Source organism: Streptopelia decaocto, assembly GCF_964273445.1.
Source record: "Streptopelia decaocto genome assembly, chromosome: 6".
Taxonomy (NCBI): Eukaryota; Metazoa; Chordata; class Aves; order Columbiformes; family Columbidae; genus Streptopelia; species Streptopelia decaocto.
In genome coordinates, this window is record NC_138660.1 from 36383435 (window position 1) to 36400749 (window position 17315).

Sequence of the window (17315 nt, forward strand, 5' to 3'; positions counted from 1 at the left end):
TTAGCTGCAATTAACACAGCTTGGATTTCATTAAGTAAATGATAGTGAAAAGCTTTCAATATTGGGAGAAGCCCAACAGAAAAATTTATTATCCAACAGAGAGGATGTTCTCAATTTCTTTGGCTGGAAACTAAAATTCTTACCTAAGATCTTCAAAACTCTGGAAGAAGTTTGACCTTCCCCATCCCTCAGCCAGCTCTGAAAATTGTAGCCAGTGGTGTTTTACTAGACTTGCAGTACTGACTTAAATTGCTCTTTAGTTATTGGAGAATAAACATTCATGTTCTACAAGTTTAAATTATATTAAAAACCTTTATTAGCACGGCTTGGCAAAATACACTTCTGGCTAGCTTTCTAGCCTTGGGTTAAGCCATTCTTGTGGTTTCTTAATTACATGCTACAAAAGGGATATACTTTATGAGAATCTGGTGCCAAGTTTTTTATGTATTAAGAGGCATTTGCTATTTGTTCTTAATGCTGCTGAATAAAACAAAACAAAATTTAAAAATCGGAGCTGTGTCTTGTGTTCATCTAGCTTAATTTTCATCATATATGGTCTTTCACATTGTAGTATATTTATATTATATTTTAGTATTATCTGGTCTCTGTGAATTACTGGCGGCAGCTCAGTTCTGCCATGTAGGAGTGCTGTTACCGAAGTTACTTTCTGTTGCTTACCAAAGTTACTTTCTGTTGTCTTTTATTTTCCAACCTTCCCTTAGTAATTCTGACAAAGTTTTCTCAATGAAAGAAAAACTCTGCACCACGTAATGGGTTTCCCCACAGTTGGGAGCAGAATTAGGCCACTGGGGCAGCTCGTTTTTGTGAAGGCAACTGTTCGTACCATGGGCGAAATGTCTCAGAAGTTTCTTTCCCACGAGACTTGGTGACACACAGGCAGTGCTGGGGTGTGATTCAGCTGTTTGGTTTGTTTTCCCCTCTTGTCATCTGTTTATTTGCTTTGCAACCAACAAGTCCGCCTCTTTTTCCTTCTGCTGGTACCGTGCTTTAGTGTGAAAAACGTGTGGGGCGAAGTACCCAGCGGGTGGGAGGAGGTGTGTGTGGTGGGAAAATGGGGCTGGGAAAAAGGTCTTGGACTTGAGTAACCTTTCTTAGGTGTCTTTCCATTGCAGGTGTTGTTTGTTACAAAGGTGTGATTTTGTTTTTTTGGTAGCAAAAAGTGGGTTGCCGTGGATTTGACCTGATGCTCTCGTTCTCTCCGCAGTGGGGAAGCCTCACAAGTGCAACTACTGCGGCCGGAGCTACAAGCAGCGCAGTTCGCTGGAGGAGCACAAGGAACGCTGCCACAACTATCTGCAGAATGTCAGTATGGAGGCTGCCGGGCAGGTCATGAGTCACCATGGTGGGTGGAAACCGCCTTTTGAGGTCTCTTGGACTTGGAGCATCTCTTGCGGGTTTTTTTTCCATCTGTTTTTCTTCCTTCCTTTTGGCTTTGCATCACTTCCGTCTTATAGGTTGCTTATGCTCAGATAGGCAGGAGGGGAAAAGATGGGCTAAAATGCTCACTCTGTCCAATTTAACAGCATTGGTTTTGCTGTGTTTTGTTTTATTGTTTGGGTTTTTTTAAGTCAATATTTCACTTTTTAGTATGTATAAATATGCAGATATGGAAATAAAGCAAAGCCAACCGTGCAAAGTTATCCTAAAAATTAACTAAATCATGTATAAAATGTATGATTCACTTTCCTTTCCAATAGTGACTGATAATTATAAGAGATAAGGATGGTGGAGGTATTCAGAAGTCATTATTCCTTTTCCCTGTAATATTATCTTATAACCAAAAAAAAAGGGAGGGTTAGATGTAAAAATTTCCAGGGCAGAATGAAATTCAACAGTGTTGATTAAAGTAATTATAACAACAAAAGAAGTTTATATGCATTTACATGTGTTAGTATTACTATGTTAACTAACACTGCATGTGTTTAATATACATAAGGACTGAAGATTGCCAAAAAGATGAAAGCAAGAAATGTCAAACTCTATGAATTTGTTTTTGGAAATTTCTGTAGCTATTAGTATAGATAATGAGCATAATGTCTCAGACTACAGGATTGTAGGCACTAAATACTAAATGGTAGCTGTACAAAAATTTTAATAATTTCATTCAAAACTAGTGTTTCAGAAACTCTTCTAAAACTAAACATCTTTTAACTTTAGAATTTGTCTTTACATGTTTGATACTTGTATTTTAAGAATTTCCTTCTAATCAGAAAATATTTAAATCACACCTTTTCCTTTTTTACTAGAAATTACCACACACCTAAGAATACCAAAAAGTTAGATTGCGGGTAAATGAAAAGGCAAAACAATGTATGTGTTGTGTTGTGTTTTGTTTTGTTTTTTCATTTTCTTTTCATTGTTGGGTAGAGTTGTATGGCTTCATTTGGAAATGGATTGTGTGAAAGTTCTGAAAGGTCATTTTTAAAAAACTAAAAATACAACCTGAAATACAATCTATTCAGCATTTCTAGTATTGGCTGTTTTTTTGTGAAAAAAAATCACCAAAAATTTTAAAGAGTACTTTTCCATTAACAATGTAGACCTATGAAGGCATTATAAATGAATTTAATATGTACTGCCAAAATGTTGATACAACTTTATTAAGTAATTATTATCTTTATAGGCACCCTGGAGACTAAAATCAACATTTAAAATGTAATGTGTTAATTTAAGGACATTGAAGTTAGTGATTATCTGCTTTAGGCTTGACTTTACGCTTGTAAAAGTCAGCGGAAAGACTAATTTCAAGCCTTTGCTATTTGTGGGTACCTGTCATGTGCTTGATCTGTTGGATGGAGCGCTTAGTTGATAGCAGGAGTTCAAGCACCAACTCCATTCCCAACAAAATACCTGCCCTTCACTCTGCAAGGGTGTCCCTGTCTGATTAAGCAGCAAGCGGGATGATCTCCACCTTGCCTGATGGGAATAGCGGTGAGCTGATGTAGTGATGACAGAAAGGGTGTTTCAGAGACCACGTTGTAGAGGATCTTCCCAAATTCCTCTCAACTTCCTCGTTTATTATTCAGTTATTTATTCAAATTAGGTTTACTCTGGTTGACAGTGTACTTCTGAGGAAACATAAAGCTTTTCCTAAACTGTTTAATGCTATGACAAGAAGGTTAAGTCCTTTGTCTGCCCAAAGAAGCTGGAATGGTTGACCTTGCACTGATTTTCCTACCAACTGAAGTTAAACCAGTGCAAACCCCATGTGGACAGTTTCTTTATTTACAGCCTGACTGACTTTGCTTGGGCTTAAAATAGAAAAATTCACACAAACACTTTACTTTTCTCAACAAAATTGGCTTAAAACCACACTTGGAATTCGACTAGTGCCTCTTTCTCCTCTGGGCAAATATGCCTAAATCTCCCTGGTGAATGTTTAGGGGATGTTTGATCCGCTCTCCTCATTGTGCTGTTTAGTGAGGGAATAGCAAGGACAGGCAGCAACAGGAAGCTCCAAATTCAGCTGGGACTGGTAATAAATCTCATCTCACTCAGCATCACTCCCACCCGTGAAGCTCATCATGGGAATGTGAGGGTCATGAGCACCAACCTGTAGAGGTCTGCAACAGAGTTCTTTCTCCTGGGATTGCAATGACACCAGGGAAGAGTATACAAATGATCGCTCAGCTTAAAGTTAGGTCTTAGTCTAACCCTGAAGAATGTATTACTTTCCTTCTCTTCCATGTCACATGTGGAAAGGGTATTCCTGAGGATGAGTGAGTGCATGCTCTGGAGATTGTGATCATTGGTTTATTTTACATCATGTTTGGTTTAAGTTTCCTGACTCTTTTCCCCAATACTTCTGAAGTATTTTGTTCTTGCTGAGTGTTTTGAAGCTTCTGAATACATTTTGGTGTGACTCCTGGTCAGAACTTCACTGTAATGCACGGAATAGGTAGTGGTGCGGATTTTCTTATCCCTACCAGTATCCTTTAAGGATGTAGGTGGCCGTGCTGGGTTTCAACCAATAAGGCCAACGTTTAACATCAGCCTAAATTATTTCTGCAGAGATTAATTGTTCCACAAAACTGAAGGCAGCCCCTAGAGAGCCTGGATGTTTTTCAAGCATTGTGCTCAAGTTGATCAGTTTATAGGCATGTTACAGTCATCAACTTGGGTGCTTTTGCCATGGCCTGGTAAGGCCTTTAATTTCAATTATCTCTGTCTTGCAGATGGCTGAAGCCAAAGAGGGGAAGGTGGGCTAGTTTCGGTATGTGGGTAGGAATGTACAAGTCTCTTGCAGGGTGCTGGTTGCTTGCTGAGGTGTCCTTCCTTGTGAGAAGCTCCTGTCGCCTGTTCAGCATGACATGAGAGCTCCTGTGACTGGGTTGGTGGCAATTCTCGGCTGAGCAATGCTGGCCCCGGAGGTGGACCTAGCCAGGTCTCCCAGCTAGTGGTGTGCTGGAGGAGACAAAAGTGGCAGTCCTTGAACTAAGAACATTTCTCTTTGTTTGTTCCTGCAAATATAATGTTAAATGCTGGCTATGGTTTACACCCTCTTTTACTTCTTCTCCATCTCCACAAAGCAAGAAGTCCAGGGAAATTCTTAAAGTGGAGTGGAGAGGATGCTCTTTTTAGGAGAAGGAAGCCTAGCCCTAAGCTGCATGAGGCTCAAAGGCCAGCTCCACATGAAACACACAATGCCCTGGTGTCCTTCCCTCTTACATAGTTGCTTAAAACATCGTTAAAATGCTGGTCCCACAGGAGACTTCACACCAGGATCCATGGGAATATTTCCTGTCATTTCTCTCCACACACATACTTTTTTAAAATAGCAATATTGTCAGCTTAGGAAAGGAAATTGAGGTTGATGGAGTAATACTAATTTGTACCAGCTGAGAGTTAGCCCAGTGTCTGTTGTCTGCACACAAAAGTATTCATCAGCAAAACACACAGTGGGTATTTTTTTTTTTTACATTTTTCCCTATTATTTCATCACTGGAACAGCATGAAGTTTTTAATAGTATGTGATAGTATGTGTAGTTTCTAACAACTTAAGAAGCAAAACTAAAAGATAGCTACTTTGAGCACTATGATTGAAAGACTAATGTCTTCAGGAAAATAAAGATTTTGTTCTGAAGATCATCCAGGATTGTGAATAGAGAGTTTGGGCTTAGAAACAACATTTGGTGTTAACTGCAACTGAGAACATTAATGGTATCAGAGATGGTGAACATCTGCATGGACAGTCCAGGAGAGCACCCTGATAGCTGGTTAAGAACATCCCTGAACAGAAACATGCTCAGGCGTGGGCTTTTCATGGACTAAACACTTGATTTTTAGAATAAAAAGGCCTTCCTGAGCTGAGATTGAAGTTCACAGCATAAAATGAGTTGCTATATCAAAGCTAGTTACAATGTGTCAGCTGTTCTTCCTCAGCTCCCACTACCAAGGTCATGAGGAATAGTACAATGAAATAAAATACAACAAAAAAGGAATTGCATTTACCACAGAGTAAATGCGTACTCTTGAGCTTTGACCACAGAGCAACTGATTTGTGATAACTCTTGGTTGTGTGCAATCAGTTTGTTTTTTGCCTTATTTATTTTGTTTCCCCACCCCCCCAAAAAAAATATGCAGGCTGGGCTATTTGTGCTTAATTTGTATATCTTTAAATTGAAATGAAAATTAATGTATCCAGAATTGACAATGTGATCTTTAACTTAAGTCTTTGGGTTTCTAAAATGTGACATCTCAGCCATTTGGTCCACTTTTGCATGCAATTTAAGTGGTTTCAGAAACTAGGCTATTTACATCTCTTCCTTCTCCCAGGAAATCTGCATAACAAAACATATTCCAGTAACCTATTCCCATTGTAACACAAATATTGGCATGATTCAGTGATTCTGTTGCAAAAGAGCCATGCCCTGGATTATAGAGTCGAGTTCTGAGGTGGGGAAAAGAGCTTGCATCATTAAAGACAGAAAAGAAAATGCTTTTGCTGGCGATGATTTTACTTTTAGAAAGAGTCCAAGCAGAATTTTGCCTGATTTAAAGAAGAGCAGATGTCTTTTTTAGCACTATTCATTTTTCATGGAAGAAAGGTTTCAAATTCAGTGTAGAAAATTTTACACACATATGCCCAACAGTAGAATTATTTAATAATTACTTAATTGTTATAAGACATACAAATGTCACTGCATTTGGGGCTTAATCAGATGACTGTGGAAGTAAGCAGGAAGTTTTCAACCGATTTTCTGGGCAAGTACAGTCTTACAAAGCCACCATACCTTTAGGGAGTCTTCCTAGAAGGGATTTAGACCCCTCTGCACCTCCCCAGGTCCCACCAGCAGCCTCGTGTGTCCTGTACGCAAGTGGCTGGAAATTCTTGAAGTGGCACTGGCGTGCAAACCTGGGATGGGTTTTGCCACTGAACAGGGATGCAGGGTTTCACGCGGTGTGTGTGTGTGCATGTGCGTGCAGATGCAGATTTTTGGAAAGCCAAAAGGACAGTCACCCCCAAGTTCCCTGTGAAAATCAACAGACATCCTCTTTCCTTTCTTCTAAAATCTCCGCAGTAAACACTTGAGTGGAGCTAGTGTGGATAGCTCCTGATCAAGCACAGTATTTAAATAACTTGAAAATTTTTGCCTTAGCTATTAAAGTATGCCAGACCTCCCAGTCTGCCCAGGGCATTAATTAGGTCACTTGAACACTGCATCCCATTTTGTTGCAACATTAGATTCGTTTCATATTTATGCTTTTTCGTTTCTTTCACTGCTGCCAGCAGGACTGCCTTGTAAATGAGAAACCATTGTGTTTCTCAGGGGGAGCATCCCGTACAAATAAAAAAGCAGCAGAGTAAATCATTTTATAGCATATGGTGGATTTTAAGCCTCAAAGTACTCAGCTTTCCATAGCAGCAGAGGCACAAATGGAATCAAATGAATAAATTGCCATGTTTTCTTATTATGAATGTCTGAAGTGAGAAGTTCACCTGAGCAGATACTCTGTTTTGTAATTGCCTGGTATTTGCTCTTCCCTGCTAGAAAGAAGGCAAAGACAAGGCTTTTATCACCCCATTTTTCATATATTATGTGCTGGCAAACAGCTGTGTGTTTAAGAACAGGGTAGTGATTATTCCATATTAGGATCCTGAAGGCAGTAAAGCTACATGGGAGGAAAGTAGGCTGGTGGGGTTCATTTGTGGCACAGTCTCAGACAGAAAGGTATCTGTGACGTGAAAGGCTGATGCAGTGAGAGACCAGAGAGGAGGATCAGCAGAAGATGTGGGTTTCAGTCTTTCTCTGCTACCTCTGCAATATCACCTGTGACCTCTCTGGAAGATTTAGCTAATACAGAGAAATTGGTTGCTCACAGTTTACAAGTTGTAGGAAATCTTTGCAAGATCATCCCAGTTTCTATTTCTCTGCCATCCATTTTTCTCCACAAATAACTTTTTACACCTCAATCATCACATCAGCACAGGGACTCATAGCTGATCCTTCCCAAGTTTTTCTTGCTACCTTCTAAAGATTAATATGGGACAATAAGAGCGTGTATTGAATTCATGGAATCACACTTGAAATATATGGGCCTGATCTGCAGCACGGTACCACTGACCCTTCTTGGCGTTTGTAAGAGGATGCTTAACAAAAACAGAGTACTTTCTAGGTATGTAGTGAATAGCTATGTCAGCAAATGACATAAAACCCTGTGTGAGTTCGTCACTGCCCTGGTTGGTAACCAATGTAATTCCTATGCTTCTCTCACTCTAGCACCTTATTCCCTAACTCAGCAAATGATAGAGTGGAAGCAGTAAAGATGGAAAGGGTCGTTCACTTCTTGTTATTGTCTCAAAGACCATTCCCCTAACAGAGTGAGCACAGGAATGTTCCCTGCTGATCCCAAAAAGTGGGAAGATGGATATAGAAGACTTGCATTCAATGTTTGCTAGGTCTGTGTTTGAAGGGATAAAATATTAATTAAAAAATTGATAGTTTCTGAGACTGATTCTGTAGGGCATTTCCACACAATACATTGTGTGGAAACTATCAATTTTTTAATTAATATTTTATCCCTTCAAACACAGACCTAGCAAACATTGAATGCAAGTCTTCTATATCCATCAGCGTTTGCTGATTTTACAATCTCACGTATAGAAAGAGGAAGAACATGTTAACAAACAGATCCTTCATTCTGGAAACATTTATCTTGGGGAATGCACAGCCAGGCCCAGGAAACACAAGTCATCAATACCTTGTATGTTTTTTAGTCACCGAGATTAGCACGAAAAGAAAATAAGAACGGTAAGCACACCATATGATAAGCATGAAATTAAGGGAATACACAAAGAATGGTAACTGAAAAGTTACAGTGGCAACAGGTGACTGTATTGAATGAGAATAACAGAAAATGTCATCTACAGAGGGAGTTTTCAGGAGTCTCCCCTCCTCACTGGGGATATTGAGTATTCAGAATAAAAGAAGTCCTCTAATAAATAAAGTTGGGCTTCTGCTAAATAAGATATTCCCAAAAAGTGGCATTTTGTAAATGTGGCTCTGCTCAAAGATGAATGCTATCTTGATGCCCAGTGTGTTATTGCACCTTGCTTTATTTTGTGTTGCACTTGTGCAATTAACAGGGCTCAGATGATTTGTGTTGTCTATGAAGTGTAGACCAGACTTGTCTCATACAATTTTTTGGTTTTATGTAGTACCTCCTATGGAAGATTGTAAGGAACAAGAGCCTGTGATGGACAACAATATTTCTCTGGTGCCTTTTGAGAGACCTGCTGTTATAGAGAAGCTGACAAGCAACATGGGAAAGCGTAAAAGCTCCACCCCACAGAAGTTTGTGGGTAAGCTTGAAATACGCCTTTTATTATTTTTAGTGTGTAGGTTACTTGTAATTTGTAGTAGGCAAAAGAACAAGGGTTCAGAACTTGATTGTGATGGGGAGACATAACAATGGAGATGGTTAAATCAGAGCAAGAAATCCTGAAAACTATTTAATTCATTTTACCAACCCGGAGAATTCAAAAGTGAGGCCCCCAGAATCATGAAAATGGATTAGAAAATCTTGAGTTTTTTACAGTGCCTTAAGGCTGTTGTGGGTTTTTTTTTTGTGGGTTGGTTGTTTGTTTTGGTGGGGTTTTTTAACTTTTCTCTAGCCCTTTTGAGATTTAGACTTGTCATCTTTCCAGCTCCTTCTCCCAGCAAATAATCTATGTCTCTCACATAATTATTTGTCTCCATATGTGGATGTGTTTCAAAAAAAAAAAGTATCTCAAGACTTGTAACTTGTATTAAATTCCTGGGAGCTGGAAACAACTGGTCTGTTAATACCAGCATGAGGAAATAAAATCACATCACTTCTGTTTGAAGAAGTGCTTGCTCTAAGTGCAGTGTTTTGCACACAATAAACTTATGAACACATGAATATAGAACAGTATTTGATGAGTTTTGGTTACCAAATTTAGAAGCCTAGGCTCAAAATTAATATTTTGTTGTGTATCTTGACATCTTAAAATTGTTTAGCTTGTAACAGGAGACAGTATGGGGAAGTTTACTTGGTTTGCATTGTACCCTAATGCTGCTTTTTACTGATACTGAGGCAGTGCTAAACTTCTTAGGAGGGGAGCTGGGACAGAATTATTTGGGGTAAGTGTATGCTGCTAGACACCAAAGTCACATAATGGGCATTTTCCACACTCACTCCCTGGAAAGACAGTCGTACAGATTTTAAGGGTGTCACATACCAATTCTGCCTGTGCTGAGGACTCTTACAGAGAGAGGATCAGAGGACTGTAAACAATTAACACAGCCATTTAGAAAAGTCATTGCCCCTCAGCTAGATGCAGATTCAGCTGGGTTTGGTAAATGACCGCTGAAGGTGGTATTGAGCGAACCCACATGCTTTTAAATAGTAGGGGGCAAGCAGCATGTGGCAGCTCACCTGAGGGGCACTGACACACTGACCTGGCCGCTCTCAGTCATCTGACCCTTCCCAAATATCAGTGCTAAGCCAAGGTTAGGTCAGGAACAATCTATTCTGACATACACAGGGAACACTGGGAGGCATCAGTATTTCCTGTATTGTTACTAGTCCTTCTGAGATAAAAGTTTAATTCTTAGACTGTTGTCTTTAAGTGTGGTCTCAAATGAATTACTGTATAGCTGATAAGAACTGGAGAATTTAAACTCTGATTTAATTTACTGCTGTGACAACAGTTGGGGTTGAAGAAGGTGGAAATGGGAGCAGAACTCTCTACTGACAAGCCAAATGGAGCTTTATGAGTCTGTAAAGATGGCCCCATCACAGCAAGTTTTCCTAGTGTTGCCTCAGTGAGTGCTGTATGTTCTTGCAGGTTGTGATCAACAGTGAAATAGTTAACCCTGCTGACACTTAAACCGTGTGTCTAGACCTCAGAAATACTACAGCCTCAAAATGAAGAAGGGCAGTTCACACCTTGGGCTCTTTTTTCTCCCAGGTTGTCCACAGGCTTGAACAGAATTGTGTTTGCAATACCTCTCAGAGGTTTTCTTTGCAGGGGCTGGAGACTTTGTTCCCTTCCCTTAAATTCTGGTGTCCACGTGCCTGCTCTCAGAGCAGCACAGTTCACTGATTATAAGCATACCTCACAACTGAGGCAAGCCACTTTTTAGATGGTATAAATTGAATGAGTTTTTTAGAAGCTGTAGATGATGGTCTCTTTTTTTAGACCAGGAAGGTTATTTTACTTGTCCACTCACATGCAGTTGATCATATGTTGTCATTGTCTTCAAAGGCAAATTTTCTACTTGGAAATCCTTGCCTGAGATGCACTGTAGCAGATCATTCTTCTATTCAGTAGAGTATACTGCTTTGTTGTTAGATAAACCTGTTTCTTCTACAGGTGTAACAGATAATTTTGGTATTTCATTTTTCTGGGGCTAGGAATTCAGGATTTCATGTGACATGCAGCCTTTTATGAGATTCAGCTGTAAGGAAGAAGAGTCCTCTCTCAAATTTACTGTATCTCATTTTTCTGCCTTTTCTGATCTTTCATGGCATCAGAGTGGTTGAACTGAAAAACAGCAGTCTCCACTTTGCTACTTTTTTTTTCACCGTGACCTCACTTTTCTTCCCGTTTTCTCCCCAATGAAATATTGTTCAGCCCTATCAGGAAGAACTTGTAATGGTTCTCTTGCTTGCAGGAAATTTTCCTGTGCATACTGCAAGTGTGGCACCTGTCCAAAACAACTTAATGGTGTTTATGAGAAGGTCATGTAAGCATAAGCTAAAATCTTTTCATGCTACATCTATCAATGCTTTACTGCCTTTTCTGATTAGCAATCTCCAAGGGACCTTGGTTGTGGACCACAGTCTCTGCTCTGGCTGAAATTTCTGGAGGAAAGGAAGCAGCATACAGCAAGTAGAGCTAATTTCTGAGTGAGACACTTGGTTATATATCTGCTATTGAGGTACTAGTCTTACCAAATCTGTTGAAAAAGTGGAGGCAGAAAGTGTAGTTTATGCTGCACAGGAGCCCAAGTGCTTGGGTTTGCCTCTCTTTCACTGAGGGGAGAAGCGACAGTAGTGAAATTGAAACCAACATCTTCAAGCTGATCACATGAAGCAGATTCATGTCTCTTCAGTTTGAGTGTGGTGTTCACTCTCGCAGAGTGTCACTGAGGTTAAGAACTGACAGGATACAAAAGGAGACGTTTGTGTGACTTACCATAAGACCACAGTTGTTATGGGAAGAATTAAAAATACACAGGCAGCTCAGGACAGATGAAGATCAGCCAGCTTCAAAATTAGAGTCAGCTTCTAGTTAATGGGGGTCAGGATGAAATTTACACCGTGGGAAATTCTGTAACTGTTTTCTCCAAGATTTCTTGCAGCCTTCTCCCAAGTGTCCAGCATCGCAGTTGCTTTAGATACCTGGTGAGGTGGACTGCAGGTATTACAGGACGGCTGTGTCCGTGTGCTTTGATCTAGCCTCAAATACCTGTTTTGAGGTGGTTTTGAACGTCATATGGTAAGATGATCACAGCAGGGAATGTTTTCTCTTCTGCTTCACTAATGTAGGGCAAGAATAAATAGAATTCAAGCATAATTTTGCATGAAAGTTCAAAATGATGAATCTGATTAGTTAGTTTTAGCACAGATATGGCTAAAGAGGAATTAAAATTGAGAACCATGTTGGACTGGCTTGTTAATGTTTCTTTTGAGCTCTGTGTTTTATACCCTCTCTTCCTCGTGTTATAATTTATTTTACTTTTTTATGTCACACTCCATTTATAAGGCTCTATCATCTTTGGAACCAGTTCATAATTAAAGGAATGAATAATTCAGGTCACTGGCAATTTACAGTTTTCTCTACTCTGCTGTCTGTGGTGGACTAACTAAACAGGGAAGATAAAAGGAATTAAAATAAGGTTTGCATCATTCATCCAAGTAGTCCATAAAAGTATTAGTTCTTGATCTATAAAGCCTGCAAAGCACTGGCAGCATGTTTGGCAGCTACATCAGAGTCTCACCAAATCCAGTTCATTTTTCAAACACAGGTGGCCAGAGCAGGTGACAGGGACCAATGGACTTTTCCACTTTCATTTCTTTCTTCCCACCGTGCCAAAGACACCACGTGTCTCCTGGAGCTCTCCTCCAGGCCCACTTTGGTCCCACCTGGGAAGGAGCTGCTCAGTTTCAAGTGAGGGTGGAGCCACCTCCCAATAAAGAGTTGTCCATCTTCTTCTCAGTGGCAGGACAGCTGGCCCACTGTGGCAACTCTGGAAAGACCATGTTTGATGGCAAGAATTGTCCTTAGGTCATGTTAGGTTACAAAGGCCATTGTTGCAGCACTATTTCCCTCCTTCCCTCCTTCCCTCCTTCCCTCCTTCCCTCCTTCCCTCCTTCCCTCCTTCCCTCCTTCCCTCCTTCCCTCCTTCCCTCCTTCCCTCCTTCCCTCCTTCCCTCCTTCCCTCCTTCCCTCCTTCCCTCCTTCCCTCCTTCCCTCCTTCCCATTTAATTACCTTGCTAATCAGGGCCAAGTTCCCAAGCAAAAGTAATGCATCATCTCTAAGGATAACATGATCGTTCCACGGGTAATGTAAAATTATTTCTCTCTCTATGCATTGCTTGAAGATAAGTCACACTAAGTGGAAAGAGTTATATAGTGAAAAGTAAAATGCTGAGTGATAGCTGTGTTGAAATGTACTAATGGTATTTGGAAGAGATTTGGGATTACAGTTCTGTTTTGTTCTTATGGTGGTTTGTACACATTTTGTTCCAAGCAGTTTTGGCAAAAGGGGATAGAAGATTCTTGAGTTCTTTAATTCTTGTGTAGTCAAACCAGTTGTATGTAGTGATTCCTTGAATTTATTAGCTTACACTATTGAATTAAAGTCTGGGTTTATGTACTGAGGCAGTGAAAAGTAGCAAAGACAACCAACAGAAATTATTTGTCAGACTTTGTAAAATGAGTTTCAAAAGTTAACTGTTAACAACTAGCTAATATTTGTGTGTGTGAAGACATATGTATATCTTGTATCTCACACATAGTTATGCATATAACTTGTACTTGCACTCTAAGGCCATCCCTGGAAAAGCAGTGCTGCTGAGTCCTGATGTAACTCATGGTAAATCTGTTAACTTCAAAGGAGCGCTGTGCTACGCAGTGTGCCCTGTGACCAGCATAATTTACCAGCATGTGGTTCTGGTTTCGCATATCTGTAATGCCATTGATTTAAAAAGGTTACAAGGCTGTGAATTTAGATTCACATAGTGATGAATCAGCCAGCTTCATCATCATTATGTATTTATTTATCCTGTGTCAATGAAACTTGCTTTTGCTCTTTACCAGATGAAACTAAGCTATACAAGCGTTTTCTCTATTTTTGTTTTCTTGCCTAAATAGACACTGGGGGACACATGTCTTTTTTTTTTTTTTTTTTTCTCAGTTCAAAACATTGGGATAGGATCTTTTTCTTGAAGGAGAGAACTACAAAGATACTATAGCCTGAACGCAAAATGGCAGGTCAGCCCCCATTGCTCCTGTTACTTGCCCTGTTCTGGGGCAGCATGCAGGGATTTTACATTTTTCCTTCTGACTGAAGGATTTACATACTGTTGCTCTAAAGGTGACACTGTAGCAGCTCTCTGTACCTGTTCCTATGTTTCTGACTATGCAGCCATGTTGTAAATGGTATGTATGAGACACCTCAGAGTGCAGGGGACATTGTGGCACTGCCTCTTTTAATTTTGGAAGAGTATGTCTGATGGCATAAGCCAGCGAAGCTTCATTGACCTCGATGGTTCAATCCCATTTTCTACCAGTTAACATGTATTTCCGAACTTGAAGCATGGGCACAGCCAGGCTCAGTGGAAGGTTTGGTATTGATCTGGAGGACGCTGCAGCTGCATGTTTCATCTGGAACAAAAAAAAAAAAAGCTGTTGGTGAGGTTGCTGTTTTACCCATCTCAGGACAAAACTTTGTAGGAGTTCAGTAAACAAGTAGAAGGAGGCTAAGATTGGAAGGAATTTCACCCCAAGTCAGGGGTTTCCTGTCTCTTCCCACCCCTTTTGCAATGAAACCTTGGAGTGAATATGTTGTTTTTTCTCATTCATTTGCTCTTGTCCCTTAGGTGAAAAGCTCATGAGATTTGGCTATCCAGATATTCCCTTTGACATGAACCTCACCTATGAGAAGGAGGCTGAGCTGATGCAGTCTCACATGATGGACCAAGCCATCAACAATGCAATCACCTACCTTGGAGCTGAGGCACTTCACCCTCTGATGCAGCACACACCAAGCACAATTGCAGAGGTGGCCCCAGTCATCAGCTCAGCTTACGCTCAGGTCTATCATCCGAACAGGATAGAAAGGCCCATTAGCAGGGAAACGGCTGACAGTCACGAGAACAACATGGATGGCCCAATCTCCCTCATCAGACCAAAGAGTCGAACCCAGGATAGAGAGGGCTCCCCCAGCAATAGCTGCCTGGATTCTACTGACTCAGAGAGCAGCCATGAAGACCGCCAGTCCTACCAAGGAAACTCTGCCTTAAATCCCAAGAGAAAGCCAAGCCCGGCTTATATGAAGGAGGACGCCAAGGCTTTGGATGCCACAAAAGCTCCTAAGGGCTCTTTAAAGGATATCTACAAGGTCATCAACGGAGAAGGGGAGCAGATTAGGGCTTTCAAGTGCGAGCACTGTCGCGTCCTTTTCCTGGACCATGTCATGTACACCATCCACATGGGCTGCCATGGCTACCGGGACCCACTAGAGTGCAACATCTGTGGCTACCGAAGCCAGGACCGCTATGAGTTCTCGTCACACATAGTCCGAGGGGAGCACACATTCCACTAGGCCTTCTCATCCAAAGGGGACTCATATGAAGTAGAAGAACTGCACATGAAGAAATACTGCACTTACAATCCCACTTTTCCTCGGACATTGAGACGCCTATTTTGTTGTTGTTGCTGTTGTTGTTGGTGTTGTTTAATTATTATTAACCTTATTTTTTGTAGACCCAACCTCATTTGCTCTGCCCAGCTTAAGAATGGAAATAAGGAAGGGAAGGGATAAAAGAGGGGTTAGTTGTTGCCATCACTTTTTGGTGAGTGACCTGCATCACTTTCTGTGGGAAATGAAAGGCAGTCTGTTTCTGTCTTAATCAGCTGTACATTGTGTCCTGTTTCGGGATCTCACTCAACCCTGCTAGGTGCTTTAAAGTCCCAACAAGATGCCACTCATTTGCAGTTTCAGACAAATAGGTAGAAACTTTTCAGAGGAGAGCTTTTTTCAAACTTGTAGATACAGTATGGAGTTTCAGTGGCTGGAGGAGAAGGGAGGAACTTTATTCTGCAGAATGAACAATTATTTTTAAAGCAAAACTCTTAGGGTTTTAGGAGCATGAATAAAAGTCAATATTCCTTTCAAGATTGCTTTCCAGGGTGAGCTTTTTTGCTGGGATCAGTGTGTATTGCCCCTCTAGAATATAACAAAAAAAATAATTATGTCTTAACACTGTTCCATGTTACAGCAGTTTAGATTCATAAGTATGAGGGCCTTCTGTGGTAAGTCTGAGGCTTTGTATTTTTATTTTCCTTAACTTATGAAGCACCTTTTTTTTAGAATTGTTGATTTGCTGTTACTCCATGCTTATGTGTTGACTCACTGGCTTCTTAGAGACCCTGGGAGCCTTACTTACTTAGTTGCACCCTATGTTTTAAGAAATAGCATTTAGAAATAACATTTAAACTTGCTTCTAGGACAGTAATTGACCTAGGAGTGGGTAAGAGAGTCTGTAGTTTACTCAAGAGGTTCTGCTGCTCTTCTGAAATAATTTTGTTTTAAAATTATGTATCTTATAATGACAGAAGTACTAGTAGCAAGGTGTTCTTTAAATATAATTAAATATTTCTATATACCTATAGAAATACTTTCTCATTCTATTATCACAGTGTTAAACTCTTGGCAACAGTCCAAGCTAAGACATGCAGCTGGGAAAACACTAGGAGCCAGGTCTTTGGCCAGCATTATTCCTCTTAGCTCCATTGAATCGGCTACATCAGGATTCGAGTCTTGACCATTTTTTTCATCTTGTTGACATCTTATTTGCTAATTTGCTGAACCAGCACCTTCCTTGGTTTTAAGTCGTCGATTCTACTTTAATTTAGGGGTGGATGTGTTTGCTGATTTTGCTGGGTAGCCTTTGCTCTTAGAGAGCACAGAAGCCCTGCAAACAAACATCACATATGACCTTCTCTACTTCTTTAAAAAGTGATACGTGGAGATGCAGGTGCTGTGCTTTGATTTGGATTTGCAGATTTCACTTTTATTCCTGATTTATTAATTTCACTCTAGGGAATACAGATGGAGAAACAAACTCCAGAGCAAGTCCTTGAACTACAGACTGGACAAGGGAAAAAAAAGTCTGTTTTGTTTCCATTCTTTCTCTCCCAATAAATAACAAAGCCAGCAACCACCCTGCAAGTTGCAGGTTGGATCAGTAAAAACTGGGCTTAAACCTACGTGACAGATTGCCATTGAAACCCAACTGTTTGTACCAATCACAATTGAAATGTTGTTGTTTGGCAACAAGAACACAGCTTGAAAATGGAAAGATCTGCATGGGTTTAACCCCCTTTGTGCACGTGGTCTCCATGCGCTTGGTGAGACCTTTTCCAAAGTGTAAAGTTACTGAAGTATAAAAGAGAGAGCAAGATCAGGCCATAATGAGTTCCCATCTGCTCACTTCAATCTGCATACTCAATGCATATGCCAGTTTGCTGTTCGTTTTGAGGGTACTGGGTTTTTTTCTTCTTCTCTTCCTAGACCTGGAGCATTTGAAAGTAGAAG

The 17315-nt window shown here is 40.4% G+C and overlaps 1 protein-coding gene across 5 annotated transcripts in view; it reads left to right on the forward strand.

Annotated features, from left to right (window-relative positions):
- The window catches only part of IKZF2 (IKAROS family zinc finger 2), a 109672-nt gene extending 92644 nt beyond the window's left edge, over positions 1 to 17028 (forward strand). For 4 of the 5 annotated variants that reach the window (XM_082057365.1, XM_082057369.1, XM_082057366.1 and 1 more), the window contains 3 exons: positions 1226 to 1363; positions 8681 to 8824; positions 14596 to 17028. In XM_082057365.1, coding sequence (XP_081913491.1) covers positions 1226 to 1363; positions 8681 to 8824; positions 14596 to 15320 — 1007 coding nt within the window. In that variant the 3' untranslated portion in view covers positions 15321 to 17028. The remainder of the gene's footprint in view (positions 1 to 1225; positions 1364 to 8680; positions 8825 to 14595) is intronic. The other variant, XM_082057368.1, reaches the window with a different exon arrangement.
- Positions 17029 to 17315: the final 287 nt, after the last annotated feature.